The sequence below is a fragment of the Puntigrus tetrazona genome, chromosome 20 (assembly GCF_018831695.1).
Source record: "Puntigrus tetrazona isolate hp1 chromosome 20, ASM1883169v1, whole genome shotgun sequence".
Classification (NCBI taxonomy): Eukaryota; Metazoa; Chordata; class Actinopteri; order Cypriniformes; family Cyprinidae; genus Puntigrus; species Puntigrus tetrazona.
Window position 1 is genome coordinate 13,274,032 of NC_056718.1, and position 16,012 is coordinate 13,290,043.

The 16,012-nt window shown below is 36.6% G+C and overlaps 1 protein-coding gene across 3 annotated transcripts in view; it reads right to left on the reverse strand.

Annotated features, from left to right (window-relative positions):
* Nucleotides 1-16,012, reverse strand: part of itsn2a (intersectin 2a) — a 37,367-nt gene that overhangs the window by 4,712 nt on the left and 16,643 nt on the right. The window contains exons 6-31 of one of the 3 annotated variants that reach the window (XM_043220070.1): nt 15,761-15,886; nt 15,518-15,578; nt 13,580-13,722; nt 13,424-13,487; nt 12,926-13,063; nt 12,744-12,838; nt 11,732-12,027; nt 10,855-10,992; nt 10,591-10,731; nt 10,084-10,168; nt 9,791-9,930; nt 9,244-9,324; nt 8,363-8,529; nt 7,748-8,019; nt 6,481-6,602; nt 6,227-6,390; nt 4,929-5,001; nt 4,589-4,767; nt 3,595-3,650; nt 3,312-3,478; nt 3,133-3,166; nt 2,917-3,038; nt 2,602-2,698; nt 2,289-2,480; nt 629-750; nt 430-536 (exon numbers count right to left, since the gene is read on the reverse strand). In XM_043220070.1, the coding sequence (XP_043076005.1) occupies nt 430-536; nt 629-750; nt 2,289-2,480; nt 2,602-2,698; nt 2,917-3,038; nt 3,133-3,166; nt 3,312-3,478; nt 3,595-3,650; nt 4,589-4,767; nt 4,929-5,001; nt 6,227-6,390; nt 6,481-6,602; nt 7,748-8,019; nt 8,363-8,529; nt 9,244-9,324; nt 9,791-9,930; nt 10,084-10,168; nt 10,591-10,731; nt 10,855-10,992; nt 11,732-12,027; nt 12,744-12,838; nt 12,926-13,063; nt 13,424-13,487; nt 13,580-13,722; nt 15,518-15,578; nt 15,761-15,886 (3,382 nt within the window). Of the gene's footprint in view, nt 1-429; nt 537-628; nt 751-2,288; nt 2,481-2,601; nt 2,699-2,916; nt 3,039-3,132; nt 3,167-3,311; nt 3,479-3,594; nt 3,651-4,588; nt 4,768-4,928; nt 5,002-6,226; nt 6,391-6,480; nt 6,603-7,747; nt 8,020-8,362; nt 8,530-9,243; nt 9,325-9,790; nt 9,931-10,083; nt 10,169-10,590; nt 10,732-10,854; nt 10,993-11,731; nt 12,028-12,743; nt 12,839-12,925; nt 13,064-13,423; nt 13,488-13,579; nt 13,723-15,517; nt 15,579-15,760; nt 15,953-16,012 lie in introns of all 3 variants that reach the window. The other 2 variants (XM_043220069.1, XM_043220071.1) reach the window with 2 other exon arrangements.

Genomic DNA, 16,012 nt, shown 5'->3' on the forward strand with positions numbered 1-16,012 from the left:
TATGAATAGATTATTTGCAAAATCAAAATGTTCAAAAATCATGTATTTTTTTTATTATTATGATCATGCATTTCTTGTGTTAGCTGAATGAATTTGTTATTTTTACTTTATTAAAATAAACCAAATGCTGTTTGATTAAGATTATTTGAAATCTGAAAAAGTGTGATTTTTGAAAAGCGTAAATAACAGTTATCTGTTTTTTCAAATGTCTCTCTTCATATGTAGTATTGACTTGACAGAAACCTTTTTTCATTTTATTTTTCAGAAGTAATTTTTTTATTTCCATCCATTGGTTCTACTTCATAGTCCTAAGTGTCCCGTAAATGGTTTTCCAAAACATCGAACAGAACTGGAATATGAATGAATTAATCCAAACCAGACGCTGTACATTCAATTCGCTACAGGCTCTAGCAGTCACTGTTAACTCACTTTAGGAGTTTGGTGCTGCACATGATCAGTTCCCGCCAGTTCACAAAGATCATACTCATCTCAGCCTCCGTCAGCCGACCCGACTCTGCCATTGGTTTATAGAAAACCTGAATATTCATAAACACAGCAAACAATTTAACCAGTTGTTACTTTTTTCAAAAGCGAATATAGAATATTGTTAATGCAGCTGTTGGTTCACCTCTAATGCCAGTTCCAGGTCCTCCAGATAGGACTCCTCTGTCTGAATGAGCTCATGGATGTAGCCTTGCCTCTTCCTCTCCTCAGTGCACATAGAGTCTAAACTGAGCAGATCAGCACACCCTACACACACACACACACACACACACACACGCAGGACAAGCCACACGTGCACATGCAATCATCAGCGACCACATCACAACAGCATCTCACAATTAAAAACTTTATTTGTGAAATTCTGCTTTATATAATTGCGAATACTTTCCATACAAAAAATGCATCCAAAGCAAAGGTTACGACATTCAGAGCGAACTCTCTAAAGATCTCTAAGGTCATGACTGTTAGCTGGCTGCATAGCTGGTCAAGTATGAGGACAACACGTGTTGCTGGTCATCAGTTCCTTTGACTACATTTAAACACGCAGAGGCAGACTAACAATCCTGTGATATACAAATATATGATTGTGCTGATGAACAGTGCTGACTTAAAGGGTATAATTCACTTTAAAGGGGCCACGTCATATATGTTTTATTGTTTATCTTTTACCCTGTGGTCCATGTATAATGTTATGTAAGATAGCAGTATTTTTTTGGTTTTTATGTTAAAATTAAACAAGCTGTTTAGATACCGGATATGATCTTTAGCTACGGATGCTATAAAAAGGTTTCTCTGGCACACTGGGATGCACGTTTTCATTTAGGGGTAATAATAAAATCAAAAAAGCGGAAATGCAGAAATTTGTAAAAGGTGAACGAAAAATAAAATAAAAATCCTCACCAGGACTGAGCAGATGATCAAGTTACAGAACAGTAAATCTATAAAATTAATCAATTTATTTAAATATTTTTTTAGATTATAATAACAGCAGAACTTAGGGACTTCATGATAAGTCATTCTTGTATAATATTTAGTTGTCTTTGGGACCGGATAGGACCGTTTAGAATTGGAATTTACAAAATATATAAGAACTTTTATTTAAAATAGATCAAGGAAAGTTCAGTCACTCATGATGTGGCCCCTTTAATTCATGTTACTTAATAAACAGAGAAAAAAGTTTTCCAGATAAAACAAGCAGTAAGAAAGATATGTCCTAAAGCCAGTGGAGGTAAACTCATGGGTTCATTTGTGATTTAAGCCAAGTCTAAACAGAAATAGTAGAAGAGGAGGGGTTAAATCCAAACAAGTCTAGTCAATCTTGAGTCTTGAGGCTGCTTCCTGGACCAGAGGAGTGTTCTCATTGGTCCAGAAAAGAGAGAAGGAAGAGGAAGGAGTGGCCAAAGCTATCGTCCTACAATAAAACACAGATGAGGCAAATGACGTGGAAAAAGGGTGGAACAGAGTAGATAAGGGCAGAGGAGAGAATGAATAATGAAGAGATGGATGGAGAATATATTAGAACTTGTTGAAAAGAGAAAGAAAGAAAGAAAGAAAGAAAGAAAGAAAGAAAGAAAGAAAGAAAGAGACCAAAAAGCCTGTCCATTTCTGTCCATCATCAAAAGTAAAAAAAGTCAAGCATCTTTTTATTTACCTTTTTTAAAAGGTTATTTTACACAATTAATTCCATTTGAGCTTCTATTTTCTCCACCCTTGCCTTATAAACAGACAACTCTCTACTCTGATGTGGAACTGCAAACTTATCAAGTAACTCTCATAGTACTCACATTGCTGGCTGGGATCACATTCTGTGGTCATCTTCACATAATTAGTTGGAAACAGCCCTATGACCCCAGCAACCTCTCCTTTCCACCAGTCAGGGTTGTCCTTGTTGAATACGGTGATCAGCTGACCTTTTTGGAAGCTCATCTCATCCTTATTGGCTGCTTTGTAGTCATACATAGCAATAACCTGACACACTACAGGGGGAAGAGCAGAAAAGACAGAGAGAATGGATGGATGGAGCAGAATGGGCCAGAGGAGGGCAAACAACACATACATACAAACACATACAAAAGAGAGAGTGTGTGTGTATCTTACGTGGTTGAGATGCAGGAGTTATTTTGCCGCTGTTGGCCTCCAGTAATCTGACATTTGAGGAGTGGAACCAGCCCTTTTTACGCTTTTTACCCCGTGCCTACAAACACACGTTGTTTTATAAACTGGTGATTTTCCACTGAGTTCTATTGTTTTTATGCTAAGCTATGAAACTGTCACTTAACATCTGTCTGTCTTTCCATCTATCTATCTATCTATCTATAAATGTAAGCATTTTGAAATGCACTTATATGCACTATAAGCAAATGCTGTCCTGCGGTTAGGTTTACGTCTGGTTATGTGATATACAGTGCTAACCTGTAGTTCACCCAGCCACCAGCTGTTAGCATTCTTATGTAGCACCACGATCAGCTGACCAGGTGTCAGACTCAGTTGTTCCGGTGCTGCGGCGGCACTGGCCGTAGTCACCTGAGCAATCTCTGAAGACCAGTAAAGATGACAAACGAATAATGTCTAAAATGTGAAACAACCAGCCTTGATTTTTGTTTCTGTGTGTTTGTACTCAAATCTCACCTGGTTTTTTAGCAGGAACTCCAGGATTGGCAGTCTGAAATGATAACACAGACACGTCAGATTACACAACAGTCTAAATCTCTTTGAAACAGCAAGTTAGTTTTCTCTGGAAAAGAACAATATACTTATTATAATAATTAACATTAAAGCGTCAAAACAGATGATCTGAATATGCATACGTCAGGCTCTTTGGGTTTAACGTAGTTGGAAGGAAAGAGGCCAGAATGGTCTCCGATGCACCCTCTCCACCATTCTCCTTCCCTCTCTGTTACCAAGACGACATCCTCCGCACAGAACGTCAAGTCCCCTGACTCTGGACTCTCGTATGTGTACAGAGCCACATACTCTAATACAATTAAAACAAACAGAACCATGACAGAAACCTCTGAGATATATCATAATATCTCATCTGGATGACTAGAGATGACTAGAGATGTATAAAATCGTAAACAGACTTCTCACCCTCAAACGGACCAGAATCTGAAAGTTCAATCTCGTCCACTGTAGAATATAATGGCCTAGAAGAGACACAAACCACATTAAAACTTTAGCTAATTAGCATATACTTATTGGCTACTAATTAAATACATAAATGACGCTAAAATGATTTATAACATTAAAAAAATCTGAGCAGGAGAAGTTTCATTTAAACCTTGCATGCAGAGTACTTGAATGAAGTCTACCATCTAAATGTATATTTAGATAAAGGGCAAAGGTATTGAATAAAATATATAAGTTAATTAAATGTTACATTAAATTTCAATCAAATAAAATAATTTAAATTAAAAGTACATATATGGTACTACTAAAGTAGTACCATGTAAAGGTGAAAGCTATTTAAAAGCATTTAAATCATGACAACTCTCCGAACATTTTAGCATGGTAATTGAAATGACAATTTTAACGCATTTGGTCTCTGCAGAACAGATCTGCTACGCTGCTGCTGTTGGTTATCGCTGTAGTTGTAGATTATTGCTGCTGCTGCCAGCATGTACTGGAACTTGCTACTGCCAATGCACACAGCGCTGTATTTAAAACACAAATGGTATATAAAATAATTTGTAGCATATCTTTACTGGTGGAGCTGGGGAAGGTGGAGAGTTTCAGAGAAACTCTAGAAGCACGCTTGCAGCATGAGCCAATCAGCTTGTGCCAAAACGTTTTAACTCTGAATATCATAAGTTACGTTAACAACCCATCAGCCTGCGACATCTAGAGTTTCATGACTGAACTACACCTTTATATGGTACTATTTTAAGCTCTATCAGAAACAATAGAAGTATGATCTTTATTATAGTGTGTTAAATGTGTTAAATGCAGTTTAAATATATATATATATATTCAATATTATATATTATATATAAATATATATTTAAATATATATATATATTTAAATCATCAGTCTTTAATTACACCATAATAATTATTTAATTATGCAAAGTATCCCATTTCTTACTCGGTCTGTGTGTTATTGGTGATAACCATGGAGACATGTGAGCAAGGGAACCAGCCCCGGCTCTCGTTGAGTTCTCCATACCACCAGTTCTCCTGCTTCTCCAGAACCGTAATCACCTCGTCTTTACAGAAGCCCAGGTGACTCTCAGTCTTAGCGCTCCATTCACACAGAGCTACAGCCTATTGCACAAAAACACAGACTAAATTATGTGCAGGGACAACGACTGGAGTACCATAATGATCATTTCCGTGCCAATTATCATATTCTTCCCAGTGATTAAAAAACAATGCTGTTTGTGAGATGTCACATATGGTGTGTGTGTATATTCACATATGCCAACCTGTGAGTGCTGTGTGTTTGAAGACACTGGTGTGTGTGTTGGTGTTGGTCCTTCTATGTCCACCCGAGGAATTCTGGGGGGGAAATAAATGCATTACAATTGTTTAACGTATTGATAAAATATATTGAAGCTAATAAGACAACCCTAAAACATCTTTAAATGCAAGTTAGGCTCAGATCATGTCCCACCAGCTCCACAGCAGTTTAAGGATGTCACACCTACCGAATGTTGCTGAGTCTGACGAAGGTCTTTAACACTCACTGATTAAGAATAGAAGAGGGGTGACAGTCTAAATGACTGCATCTGACTCTTTTTACAGAATGTCTGACACATACTTGTCCTGCTTTTTTGGCAACAAATATAAAACAATATATATATCGCCAAAACAATATGCATGCTAGTAATAGGGCTGGGCAATTAATCAAATATTTACAATATATTTGTGTTAAATATTTTTGTTATATAATGTTATGCAACATTTTGAACGTTGAGACTGTGCCTGTAATATCTTTTTATGTGGCCATTAAATTTGATTAGACTAGTTTTACAATCCTTCTTTGTCTGTTGTAAATTTGATTCATTTCTTCGAATCACTTCAAACGGTATCAGTGAATTGGTTCAAATGTCTAATTGTATGATAAATTGGATCATTACTTTTCATTGAAGTCTCTATGTGAATATTCTAGAGAACAGTGAAATGGCATTAGTAAACATATATTACTGCTTATTGTTATATTTGGTTATGCTGAACATGTTTTTGAGTGTAACTTCAACAATAATATTAATACTTTTTAACCTAATGATCTACTAGATGAAAGATTGAAGGGGACGATTTCTCTGATTAAAAGAAATATTTAAATTTAAATTTAACACCTGTATATTGCAGATGTTAAGCTAAGTTAGTTAGAACCCCTAAAATGCTTTATTAAAAACAGACCAAGTTGGGTTAAATATGGACAAGCCGAGTGATTGGGTAAAATGTTTCATCTACCTGCTGGGTAGTTTTAAAATTACTACTGTTTAAAATTACTCTATTTTTGTTGCTTAAATTAAACCCAAAATAGATTGAAAATTAACATGTATTCACATGTTATTGATGTCTCTAGTAATTAATTAATGGACTTTTAATTTCCAGCCTATCTTGGGTTCATTTTAAGCATTTTAAGTCATATAAATTTTTAAACAACAGTTTACAACAGGTTGGTCGACATCTAACCCAATTGCTGGGTTTGTCCATATTTAAGTTGTTTTTAACCCAGCATTTACTGGAACGATAATGAGAAGTTTTAGTGCCATACCCAGGATAATTGGTAGGGGGAGCTGTGGATTGTGAATCAGCTGCAGTCCGTTCAGTCTGAGTGTCTTTACTGCATCTCTCAGCATAACTCTCTGGAAACCAGCCGCTGTTACCACGGTAACTCCCATAAAGCCAGCCGGTCTCCCTAACTGTTGATTCATCTACCTGTGGATCCGCAGGAAGCCAAATTATATGTATACTTAAATGAGTAAAATTACAACTGCGTGTGCGATTGTATTGACATATGTACAGAACCTGGATGAGACCGTCTGCCTCCAGTGTGAGCTCATCAGAGTTGCGTGCTAGGAAGGGATAGAGAGCTCTGTAGGTGGTGAGGGCAGCTCCTGTAGCTTCAGTAGTCGCCACTGGCTGTAAGCCTGCGTAAAAAAAAACAACAACATTATCACCTTAGAACCATATCACAACCATTGGGCCCATTTACATTTGCACATTTCAACATATTAATACATTTTCAAAAAATAAAGCCCACAGCAAACACAATTTACATAATAACACACAATAAAATCTTACTTATGAAAAAAAAATTCCATTGTTTGTTACAGTTAATTTATTAAATTAATCTACTGAACCAGTTTACAAACTGTGAATGATTCATGTACATATCGGACTGATCCAGCTCTTCTAAGTTTACTTAGAAGTCTATATTAAACCAATAAATAATAAATATGATCAACTTTAATTGCTTAAATTTGAGCCTGTTTGAACAGAATTCAGAAGACTAGCCCACAAACTAATTTGCATGTTTTCTTCTTGCGTTTCAAGTCAATAGAGTGACAAAAAGATGACAGGCTTTTCTATTTTGGGGCGAATTATCCTCAAAGTAACTTTTATAATAAACATAAGACATTGTGTAAATAAGTATTAAAAGAAACCCCAAAATGAGCATTCATTTACTTACCCTCATGCTGTTCCAAACCTGTATACATTACTTTCTCATGTTGAACAGAAAAGAAGATATTTCGAAGAAACAAACAGTTGTCCATCTCCATTGATTTCCATAGTAATGAAAAAAATTCAATAAAAGTCAATGGGGACCATCAACTCTTTGATTACGGTCTACTTTTGTGCTCAATGTAAGTAAGAAACACATACAGGTTTGGAACGGCATGAAGGTGATTAAATGACAACGTTTTCATTTTTTCCGGGGAGAGGTATTCATTTAAGACACAGAACACATTGTGAGTTCAGAGTATTACGTGAAATGAAAATATACATATACATATACTGTATGAAACTCTATATTTAGCAGCCTATTACCTTCCCTCTCTCAAAACACTCACATTCCAAAGGAGTCTGTTATATTACCTCGGATAATTAATGGCAGATAATTAAAGCGAGCCATGAAGCCGGGAGAGTAACGTCATCCTTTATAAAGAATATAATGAAAACATCATATTCATGGCCAAGTGGATGAATACAAGCCATTTTTAAGCTTCGGCAAAGCACCTCACCCACTCTCTCTCTCTCTCACACACACACACACACACACACACACACTCACTTTTGTTCTCTGGGCTATTGTATGTCATGGAAGGCTGAGTGTGTAGAGCCAGTTCATTCCTTTCTCTCTCTTCTCTCTTCTTCTCCTCCCTCTCTCTCTCCTCCGCCCTCCTCTTCTCCTCTTTCTCTCGTGCCTGCTCCTGGGCTTCCTGAAGTCGAGCTTGGGCCTGACGCTGCTGTTCTTCCCTGAGTTTGGCTTCTCGCTCCTGGGCAAGTTTCCTCTGACGCTCCGCTTCCTCCTGCTCCAGACGCTCCTGCTCCAGCTTCGCCTGTCTAATGTACACATGAGCAAAATGTCGAGTGGGTAAAAGAGTGGGTGTTTAATCTTGCTTTTTAAGGGGAGTATTTGATGAAAAATATCACAAGAATCTGCAACAGAAGAAAACTGTACAGAGAAACATGGGTGATAAATAAACGTTTTTGTTTTTTATGAACCTGAACCTATAAAACAAATTAAAATCTAAACTATAAGACTATAATATATTTGCAAATAATAATGTACATGATTTTTTTAAAGCCTATATATCTCAACTACATAACATGTTGTTCAATTATGTGGACACTCTATAGATGGCTTGATAAATATGCAAGTCTGTGTGTTAAATCAAAATTTTACCTGGCAGCCTCCTCCTCTTTCTTCCTCTTCCTCTCCTCCTCCTCTTTCTTCCTCTTCTTCTCCTCCTCCTCTTTCCTGTGTCTCTGTAGCTCTTTGAGTTTCTCAGATCTCACCCTCCTGAGCTGCTCTAGGACATCCTGCTGCTGGCTCTGCCTCTGTCTCAGGTCCTACAATGTTACCCACACACTTATTTAAAACATACATCATATTTATACCAAAACTTAGGATAACATGATGGAGGTTCAAATATACAGTATGAGGCATTGCATTATGTCAGCTTTATGAACTGCTAAAATTAACTTATAGTTATAGTTATACAGAGCTCTTATAAATGATCTGTTTAATTAATGTTATTTCATAAATATATAAATATATCATAAACATGTATGTAAAAATGCATTAAAACAGTAATTTAAAATAAATGTTTTGTATTTTTATACATTTATATATATATATTTATATATATATATATATATATATATATATATATATATATATATATATATATATATATATATGTGTGTGTGTGTGTGTGTGTGTGTGTGTGTGTGTCTGTATGTATAAATATATATGTGTATATATGTTTAGTTGTCTAACATGTTTTCCCAAAGTTAGAAGTAAAAAAAAAAAAGATTTTAGATCCTAGCTATATGCCTAAATTAATTTTTAGTTTCAGTGTAATTTAGTGTAATTAATGACGCCATTATGAGGTGATGAAATGGCAGAGAAACAAAGATGTTATAAGGTCATGCTCGTTTCAGTACACTATGGGTAAAGTGAGACTTCATTCATGGAGAAGAAATAGGGCAAAAGGTGAAATGAATGAAAGGCAGGCGGTTTTGAGATGAGTGTGAGTAAAGGAAATATAAAGACAGGTCAACCTTTATTAGAAGGAAGAGATTGGTTAGGCAGCCCAGCAAAGAGAGAAGTCCTTGAAGCACACAGTCATCCATTTCTACAAACTATAAAGTCAGCCGAGGGAAAAGAGGAAGAGAAGAGAGAAGAGAGACAGTGGGAGGAAAGAAAATGATAAAGTGGGCAAAAAGAAAGAAAAAAAGAAAGGCTTCTAGCAGAAAACATTAGATGTGTACTGAACAATAGACGATTACCACACGTATAATGCTCAGGTTTCCGAGTGTGTTAGTGATAGTGTTTGTGTGTTCAGTTTTCTTTAGTAGTGTGAACTGTGTGAACGTTAGTGTGTTATGAAGTGTTCAATCCTCTGCCTTCAGGGCTGGGAGTTGAGCTGTAGGTTTTAATCACAGGAACATGGAGAACAGTGAACTAGTGAGTCCCTCTCAGGGACATTAAGGTTTAAAATAAATTCGAAGAGAGCAAACCTCCACCCAAAGCCCACATTAGCTTTAATCAAAACACACCACTTTAAATGTTGAGGTTTACACTGGGAATGTAAGAGAAGCCGCTGACCTTAATTTCTCTGTTGTACTGCTCCATTTGTGAGAGTTTGGCAGTGGTCTCTCTCTCCAAAACATCCAGCTGCTCCTTCAGCTTCCGACAGCTCAGATCTTTCTCGCACAAACTCTGTTTTACATCATTTATCAAAGGACCTGAATGAGGCAAAAGATTGAGAGAAAGGAGGACATAAAATTGTCAGTGTTCCCAGGCCTTGAATTCAAAAGAAATGAAATGGACACCGTTGAAATGAGCCATCCACCCGTCCGTCCATTCATAGATGGCTTTAGATATATGCGAGCGCTCACTTGAGTTGTTTTGGGTAAGATGTAGAAGTCTCTCTGTCAGTCGCTGCTTCTCAGGACCAAGATGACTCAGCTGCCTCTGAGTTTCCTGCAAAAACACACGCATAAATACTATTATTCAATTCATTTATTTTAAGAAAAGAAGTCTCTTATTCTGACCGAGGTGGCATTTACAGTATTTGTTTAAAAAGAGAGTAAAAAAAAACTATATTGTGAAATTTATTTCAATTGAGAAATGTTTTCTCCTTGAATCCTTACTCCAGCCTGCATTATCACCAGAAATACATTTCTGCTCAAGAAACAGTTTTTATTATCAACGTTGAAAACAGTACTGCTTAATATTTTTTGTGGACATCATGATTTTTCAGGATTCACTAATAAATAGAAAGTGTAAATGGAAAAAATTAAAACGTTTTTTTGCAACATTCTAAATGTCACTGCTGATTTGAAAAACGCTCAAAATTTGATGCTTTCTATTCATGCAAAAAAAAGAGAAAAAAAACAACTTACCTCAAACTGCAACTGTAGGGAATTGATATCCGTAATACGACTATCTCTCTTCTGATTGATCAGGTCTAGCTCTGTCCTCTGGATCTGCCTCTTACTATTGGCGTCCCGCAGCCTATCAGAGATCTGCTTATGCTTGTTACCCTAGGACACAAAAACACTGAAATGTTTTTAATTTGTAATATAATATAATTAGCATTCCCCTGAGAACAGGGAGTATGAGGCTGAAAAGGGAACAGGTATATGGAAGAAGAAAAATAATCTGACCACGGCCTCCAGCTCCATCTCGAGACTCCTCTTCCTGTCTTTAAGTCTCTGTATGTCACTCTGCTCTTTTTCTTTCTGTGTCTGAAGTTCCACTCGTTTACTCTTCTCCCATTCCATCCGCCTCAGTCGTTCCGCTTCCTGAGAGAGTGATAAAGAGAAGGAGAGGTTAATCAACAGATGTACAGTCTAATCACTCTGGCATCAATATACTACACAATTATGCCCCCCATCATTTTTCCTAGGGTGATGAATCACTCTACTGGTACAGCATATATTAAGGTTAGCCATTACACTTTTAAAGCAATTAACCTAATTTCCTACAGTTACATTCTGTTCTTTATGATTTCTAAAGACCACCAGGACAGGCTATTAACCTACAATTTTGAGAACTCACATTAAACCAATTTTGCTTGTGTAATAAAACATTAGAGAAGCATCAAGCTTTGCATGAAAGAGTACATAAATTTATGACTATAAAATATGATTTCATCATATTATGTATGCAAATTCAGTAAATGTATTAATTTAAATGCATTTATGCTGTTTACCGGCAGCCCAAGTGTACAAACTAGTGACGTCAGATGATTAATGAGGATTAATTGCATTTACACACACAGCGTGTGTTTACTGAGTGTATTTATTATGTATATATAAATGCACACTCATACAGTATATATTTAGAAAATATTTACTTGCATTTAAATGTATATATTTCTATTATATATAAACATATTTCATATAAAAATATATATTTTTTTAAATATATGCATGCATGTGTGTATATCTAGATACGTAATAAAAATGTCAAATGTAAAGGCTTTGCTGTAATATTCTAGTGGTCGTTCAACCTCTGTCTGCCCTTGCATGCTCCACTTGCCTCTCGTCGCTCTAATTCTTTCAGTCTTTCTTCTTCTCTCTGTCGCTCCAGCTCTCTCTGCCTCTCTATTCTCATCTCCTCCTCCCTCTGTCTCCTCAGCTCCATCTCCCGAGCTTCTCTCTCCTTTCGTTCTCTTTCCTCTCTCTCCTTCTGCCGTCTCCTCTCCTCCTCTCGCCTCTCCTCTTCTCTCCTCCTCTCCTCCTCCCTCTTTTGCTCCTCCTGCAGAGCCAAGCGCCGTTTTTCCAGCTCTGCATTTCCTCTCTGGAAATTCTCCTTTAGTTTATCCTCATACGACACTGACAGAGACACAAAGGTGAAGCAAGTGTTATCAACACAATAATATATTTTTATATTATATTACAGAACAGAAAAGCGTATTTAATAAAAGGTAACATCGGAGGGATTTTATCTAACCATAAACTCAAAAAGGAATGGTCAGCTGAATCAGCAATATTTAGAAAGATCATTTATAATACTGTGTAGAAATGAGGACAGTGCTTAGTTTATTTTGCATAATTTATTCAACAAGGATGTAGTAAATCAGAAGTGACAGTGAAGATATTCATAAAGTTACAACAAAACTTAAATATACGCTGTTCTTTTCAACTTTCTATTCATTACATATTCCTAAAATATATCAAGGTTTCCATCAAAATATTAAGCAGCACAATAGTTTAAATATTGATAATAATTATTTCTGAGAACTAAATCAGCATATTAGAATGATTTGTGAAGGATCATGATGATAACTTTCCATATAAATAATTATTTTATATATTATTTTAATGCCGTTGCAATGTGGGCATAATAAAATATGTAAACACATTAGTAAGTTACTAAATGCTTGTTTTTTTTAGATCAAATTTTAAATGGAACAGACTTTTGATTAATAAATGTATCATATAGCTCATATAGCATTATTAAAATGCACTTTAAATATATTATATATATATATGATATAGTAAAGATCTACTGTTAGCCACTAGCATGTATAGTATGTATATGCAAATACCATTACTCTTGCTTTTCTGTGCATGTTCTGGCTCAATCAGCTCAGTGTTAATCAAAGGAACAGGTCCGTTCAGCAGGTCACATGACTTCGCTTGTCTGAAAACAAACACACGCTCACAGAATAAACAGCGTCTCCTCCATAGTTTGCTCATTCCAGCATGGGCGGGTCTGTGTGCGTCTTACCTGAGTGAAGGTGGCACAAGATCAGGAGGTAGAGTCAGAGGTAAGGGCCGCCCAGTCTTGGCCATATCAACCAGGTGCATTGCTAGAATAAACTCTTCGGCTCTCAACTGCCCATCACGATCTACATCAGCAAGAGCCCTGAGGACAGAGATATATGCACATAATGCACCTACGCATAAGCACACACATTTGTGAATAACCTGGAAGCATTTCAAATGTTTAATAGATGAATCAGTTCCTAATTATCCAACTGGCACCTAAACAGCAGAAGCAACACTGTGGAAGTAGGTGTTTAACACACCGCTTCGAGCAATACAGTGCGATCTAGAGTTTAGTATGTGTGCAAGTGATTAATGCCTATTTCACACAATTTTTTATTTAAAAAGTAGGAAATATGTGGCAAACAACACAAAGGGGGAAGGATGTGTATGTAAATAAGGTCATAAAATGCGATTAACGAGTGTTTTATATGATAAGTGCAGTGTTTCTTGAACTCACCATATGGTGGCAAGCTGTGTTTGCGTAAGGTTTGATGCTGTGAGGGCATTTCTGACCTGGGGACCTTCAAATAAACACAAAAGAGTTATTGCATGACACGTATGCAGAGATGCTATCATATGCAAACAAGGCCGCTGCCTACAAACACACACTCACCTGACAGGTATCCGCTCATTAGCTTGTCTAGACTGTTGAACTGCTGACGGTATTTCAGACGAGAAGGCTGAGGCACCGCCCAATCAGATGCATTCATTTTGGGGGAATTACTCGCAAGAGAGGTGGTGGAGGAAGAGTTCGAACTGTGGGAATTTAGAAATGAATGTTTAGTATGCTTTTCTATAAAAGCGATCATTTAATACATAATGCTTTTTTCAATAAATAAACTTACTGAATAAGATTTAAGCTTGCGCCTAATTATTAAATGTATGGTTTGCTCGAATGCATTAACTAATGCTAAATATAGATCGTCTTCATTCCCCAAATCTGCGTGTGTTCAGATAATTCCTGAGAGTTTTCACTTTCACAGCACTCTTGAATCCAGAAATTGCATTTGCATGCCAAATTCTTTTCGATTGAGCTCCATTTAGCAGCTGCTCATTAACACTAATATATATCCTCTCATGAACCAATAACCTAGACCATCATAAAACACAGACAACTGGTCTCAGCCTAGCTGCAAGATCAGCTTTTTCCTGTGACATCACACTTTAAATAAATGATATGTCTGAGCAACATTTGCTGAATCCTTGTTAGTGCAGTAATTATCACTACCGGGACCATTAAAATCATAATTAAAGCTCATTATTATGAGCAATTCCGCAGTATTCTAATTCACTGCTGTCAGTTTACTGATTTTTAAATATTCTTAGATAACACCGGATTCAGCAGCCTTCTGCAGTTCGGCATGGGCTGGAAAGATAGGATGAGAGGTTCAGAAAGCGAGATATCATTCTGGTGACTGCCTAATACACTTACAAACTAACCCAAACATATTTGTGGGTGGACACACAGACAAAATAAGGCTGAGCAGTAGCCAAAAATAAATACTTTTCACTCTTTTGACAGTATTTAGCCCTAGACCCAATAAATAAACCAGACCCGGTAGATTCATGTGGGTAACTTGAATGAATTATTGTGAGGTTTTTATCAGTTTTTTGCATTCTCATTCTGAAGGCACCCTTTCACTGCAGAGGATTCATTAGTTACATATGATGTAATGCTGAATTTATCATAATCTGTTCTGATGAAGAAAGAAACTCATCTACTCATCTTAGACTGGCTATAAGGTATTTGTTTTTTATAATTAATGTTATTAAATAATGTTATACCATAACTAAAAAAACAGTAAAGTTTAAACAGTAAACTTCCAGTAAACGGTAAAGTTCTAGTTCAGAAATTAGTTTATCTAGAGAATAATATTTAGTCATTGTCATTCCTATGCACTGCAACAACACTGCATGAATACAAACATCAATATTTAATATTTAATTAATCAACATATTTTCACTAAATCATTTCTATAAACATTTCTGAGTGAGGACACAAGTGACTTCCTGGTTAATTTTTAAAATGATTCTTTGAAACTGACAAATTTCATTGAAACTGTTAAAACGTTTATGGCTAAATAAAACATGCAGTAAAATGATTGCAACATACATGTGGTTGCTGAAATCGATATTGTCAATATATTTATCCCGAATATATTGTGCATATTAGATATATTGCACAGCCCTAGACCCAAATTCATTTTAAACAGGCACAGAGCAGGAATTAGTGGGTTTATTACAGGCTTCTGTACAACCATGTGGAGGTTGGATGACTCTCAGAGGAACCCTAACAAGATCCTATTAAGATACAAGGAGACAGCTGTGCTATTCAAGCACTCCGTCAGCAAACACACTCTTATTTACTACAAACTTCTAGTGCTGGCAAAATAAGCCCGGAGTAACAGGGTGTCCCAGAGCACAGTTCTAAGAAAATCACTTTCTTTTTTAGCTATCACTGAAACAAACACTCAAACACTTGCATGCAACAGATATTACACCCAATTCTAATACAAACATGGGCATTGAACTTAGTATGCTTGCTTCGCACCTGCTAGAGCCAAGGTCTAAGAGTGAGTGAGATTTACTCAGTCCACTGGAGACTGGAAATGCTGGAAAGATAACACAAGAAAGAGAATTATTTAAGCACTTGCAAATTTTGTAACTGAGTTATAGACTGTGAAATATATCAATGCTTGAGCGTATACGGATTTAATATTACCTGCATATTGAATGCTCGTCTGTGCAAAATGGTGGTTTGCGACTGAATTTAGGATAGAAGGCGTTACAGTACCTGGTGTTGGTGTGAGGAGAGCTGCATTGCCGTTAGGTAAAGCTGGCACGCTGAGAGAGTTGGGCATCTGAGGCAATGGTCCTGACATCAGGGTGGGCACAGGAACCAAAGGGGTCATAGCAGGGGCTGCGGGGATGGGAGTTAGCATGGGCATCACTGACATGGCAGACAGATTTGGCATGGAGCCCATACCTGAAACAAATCAAAGCCAGATAATATAAGATCATTTCTATGTGATATACTGGCACCATA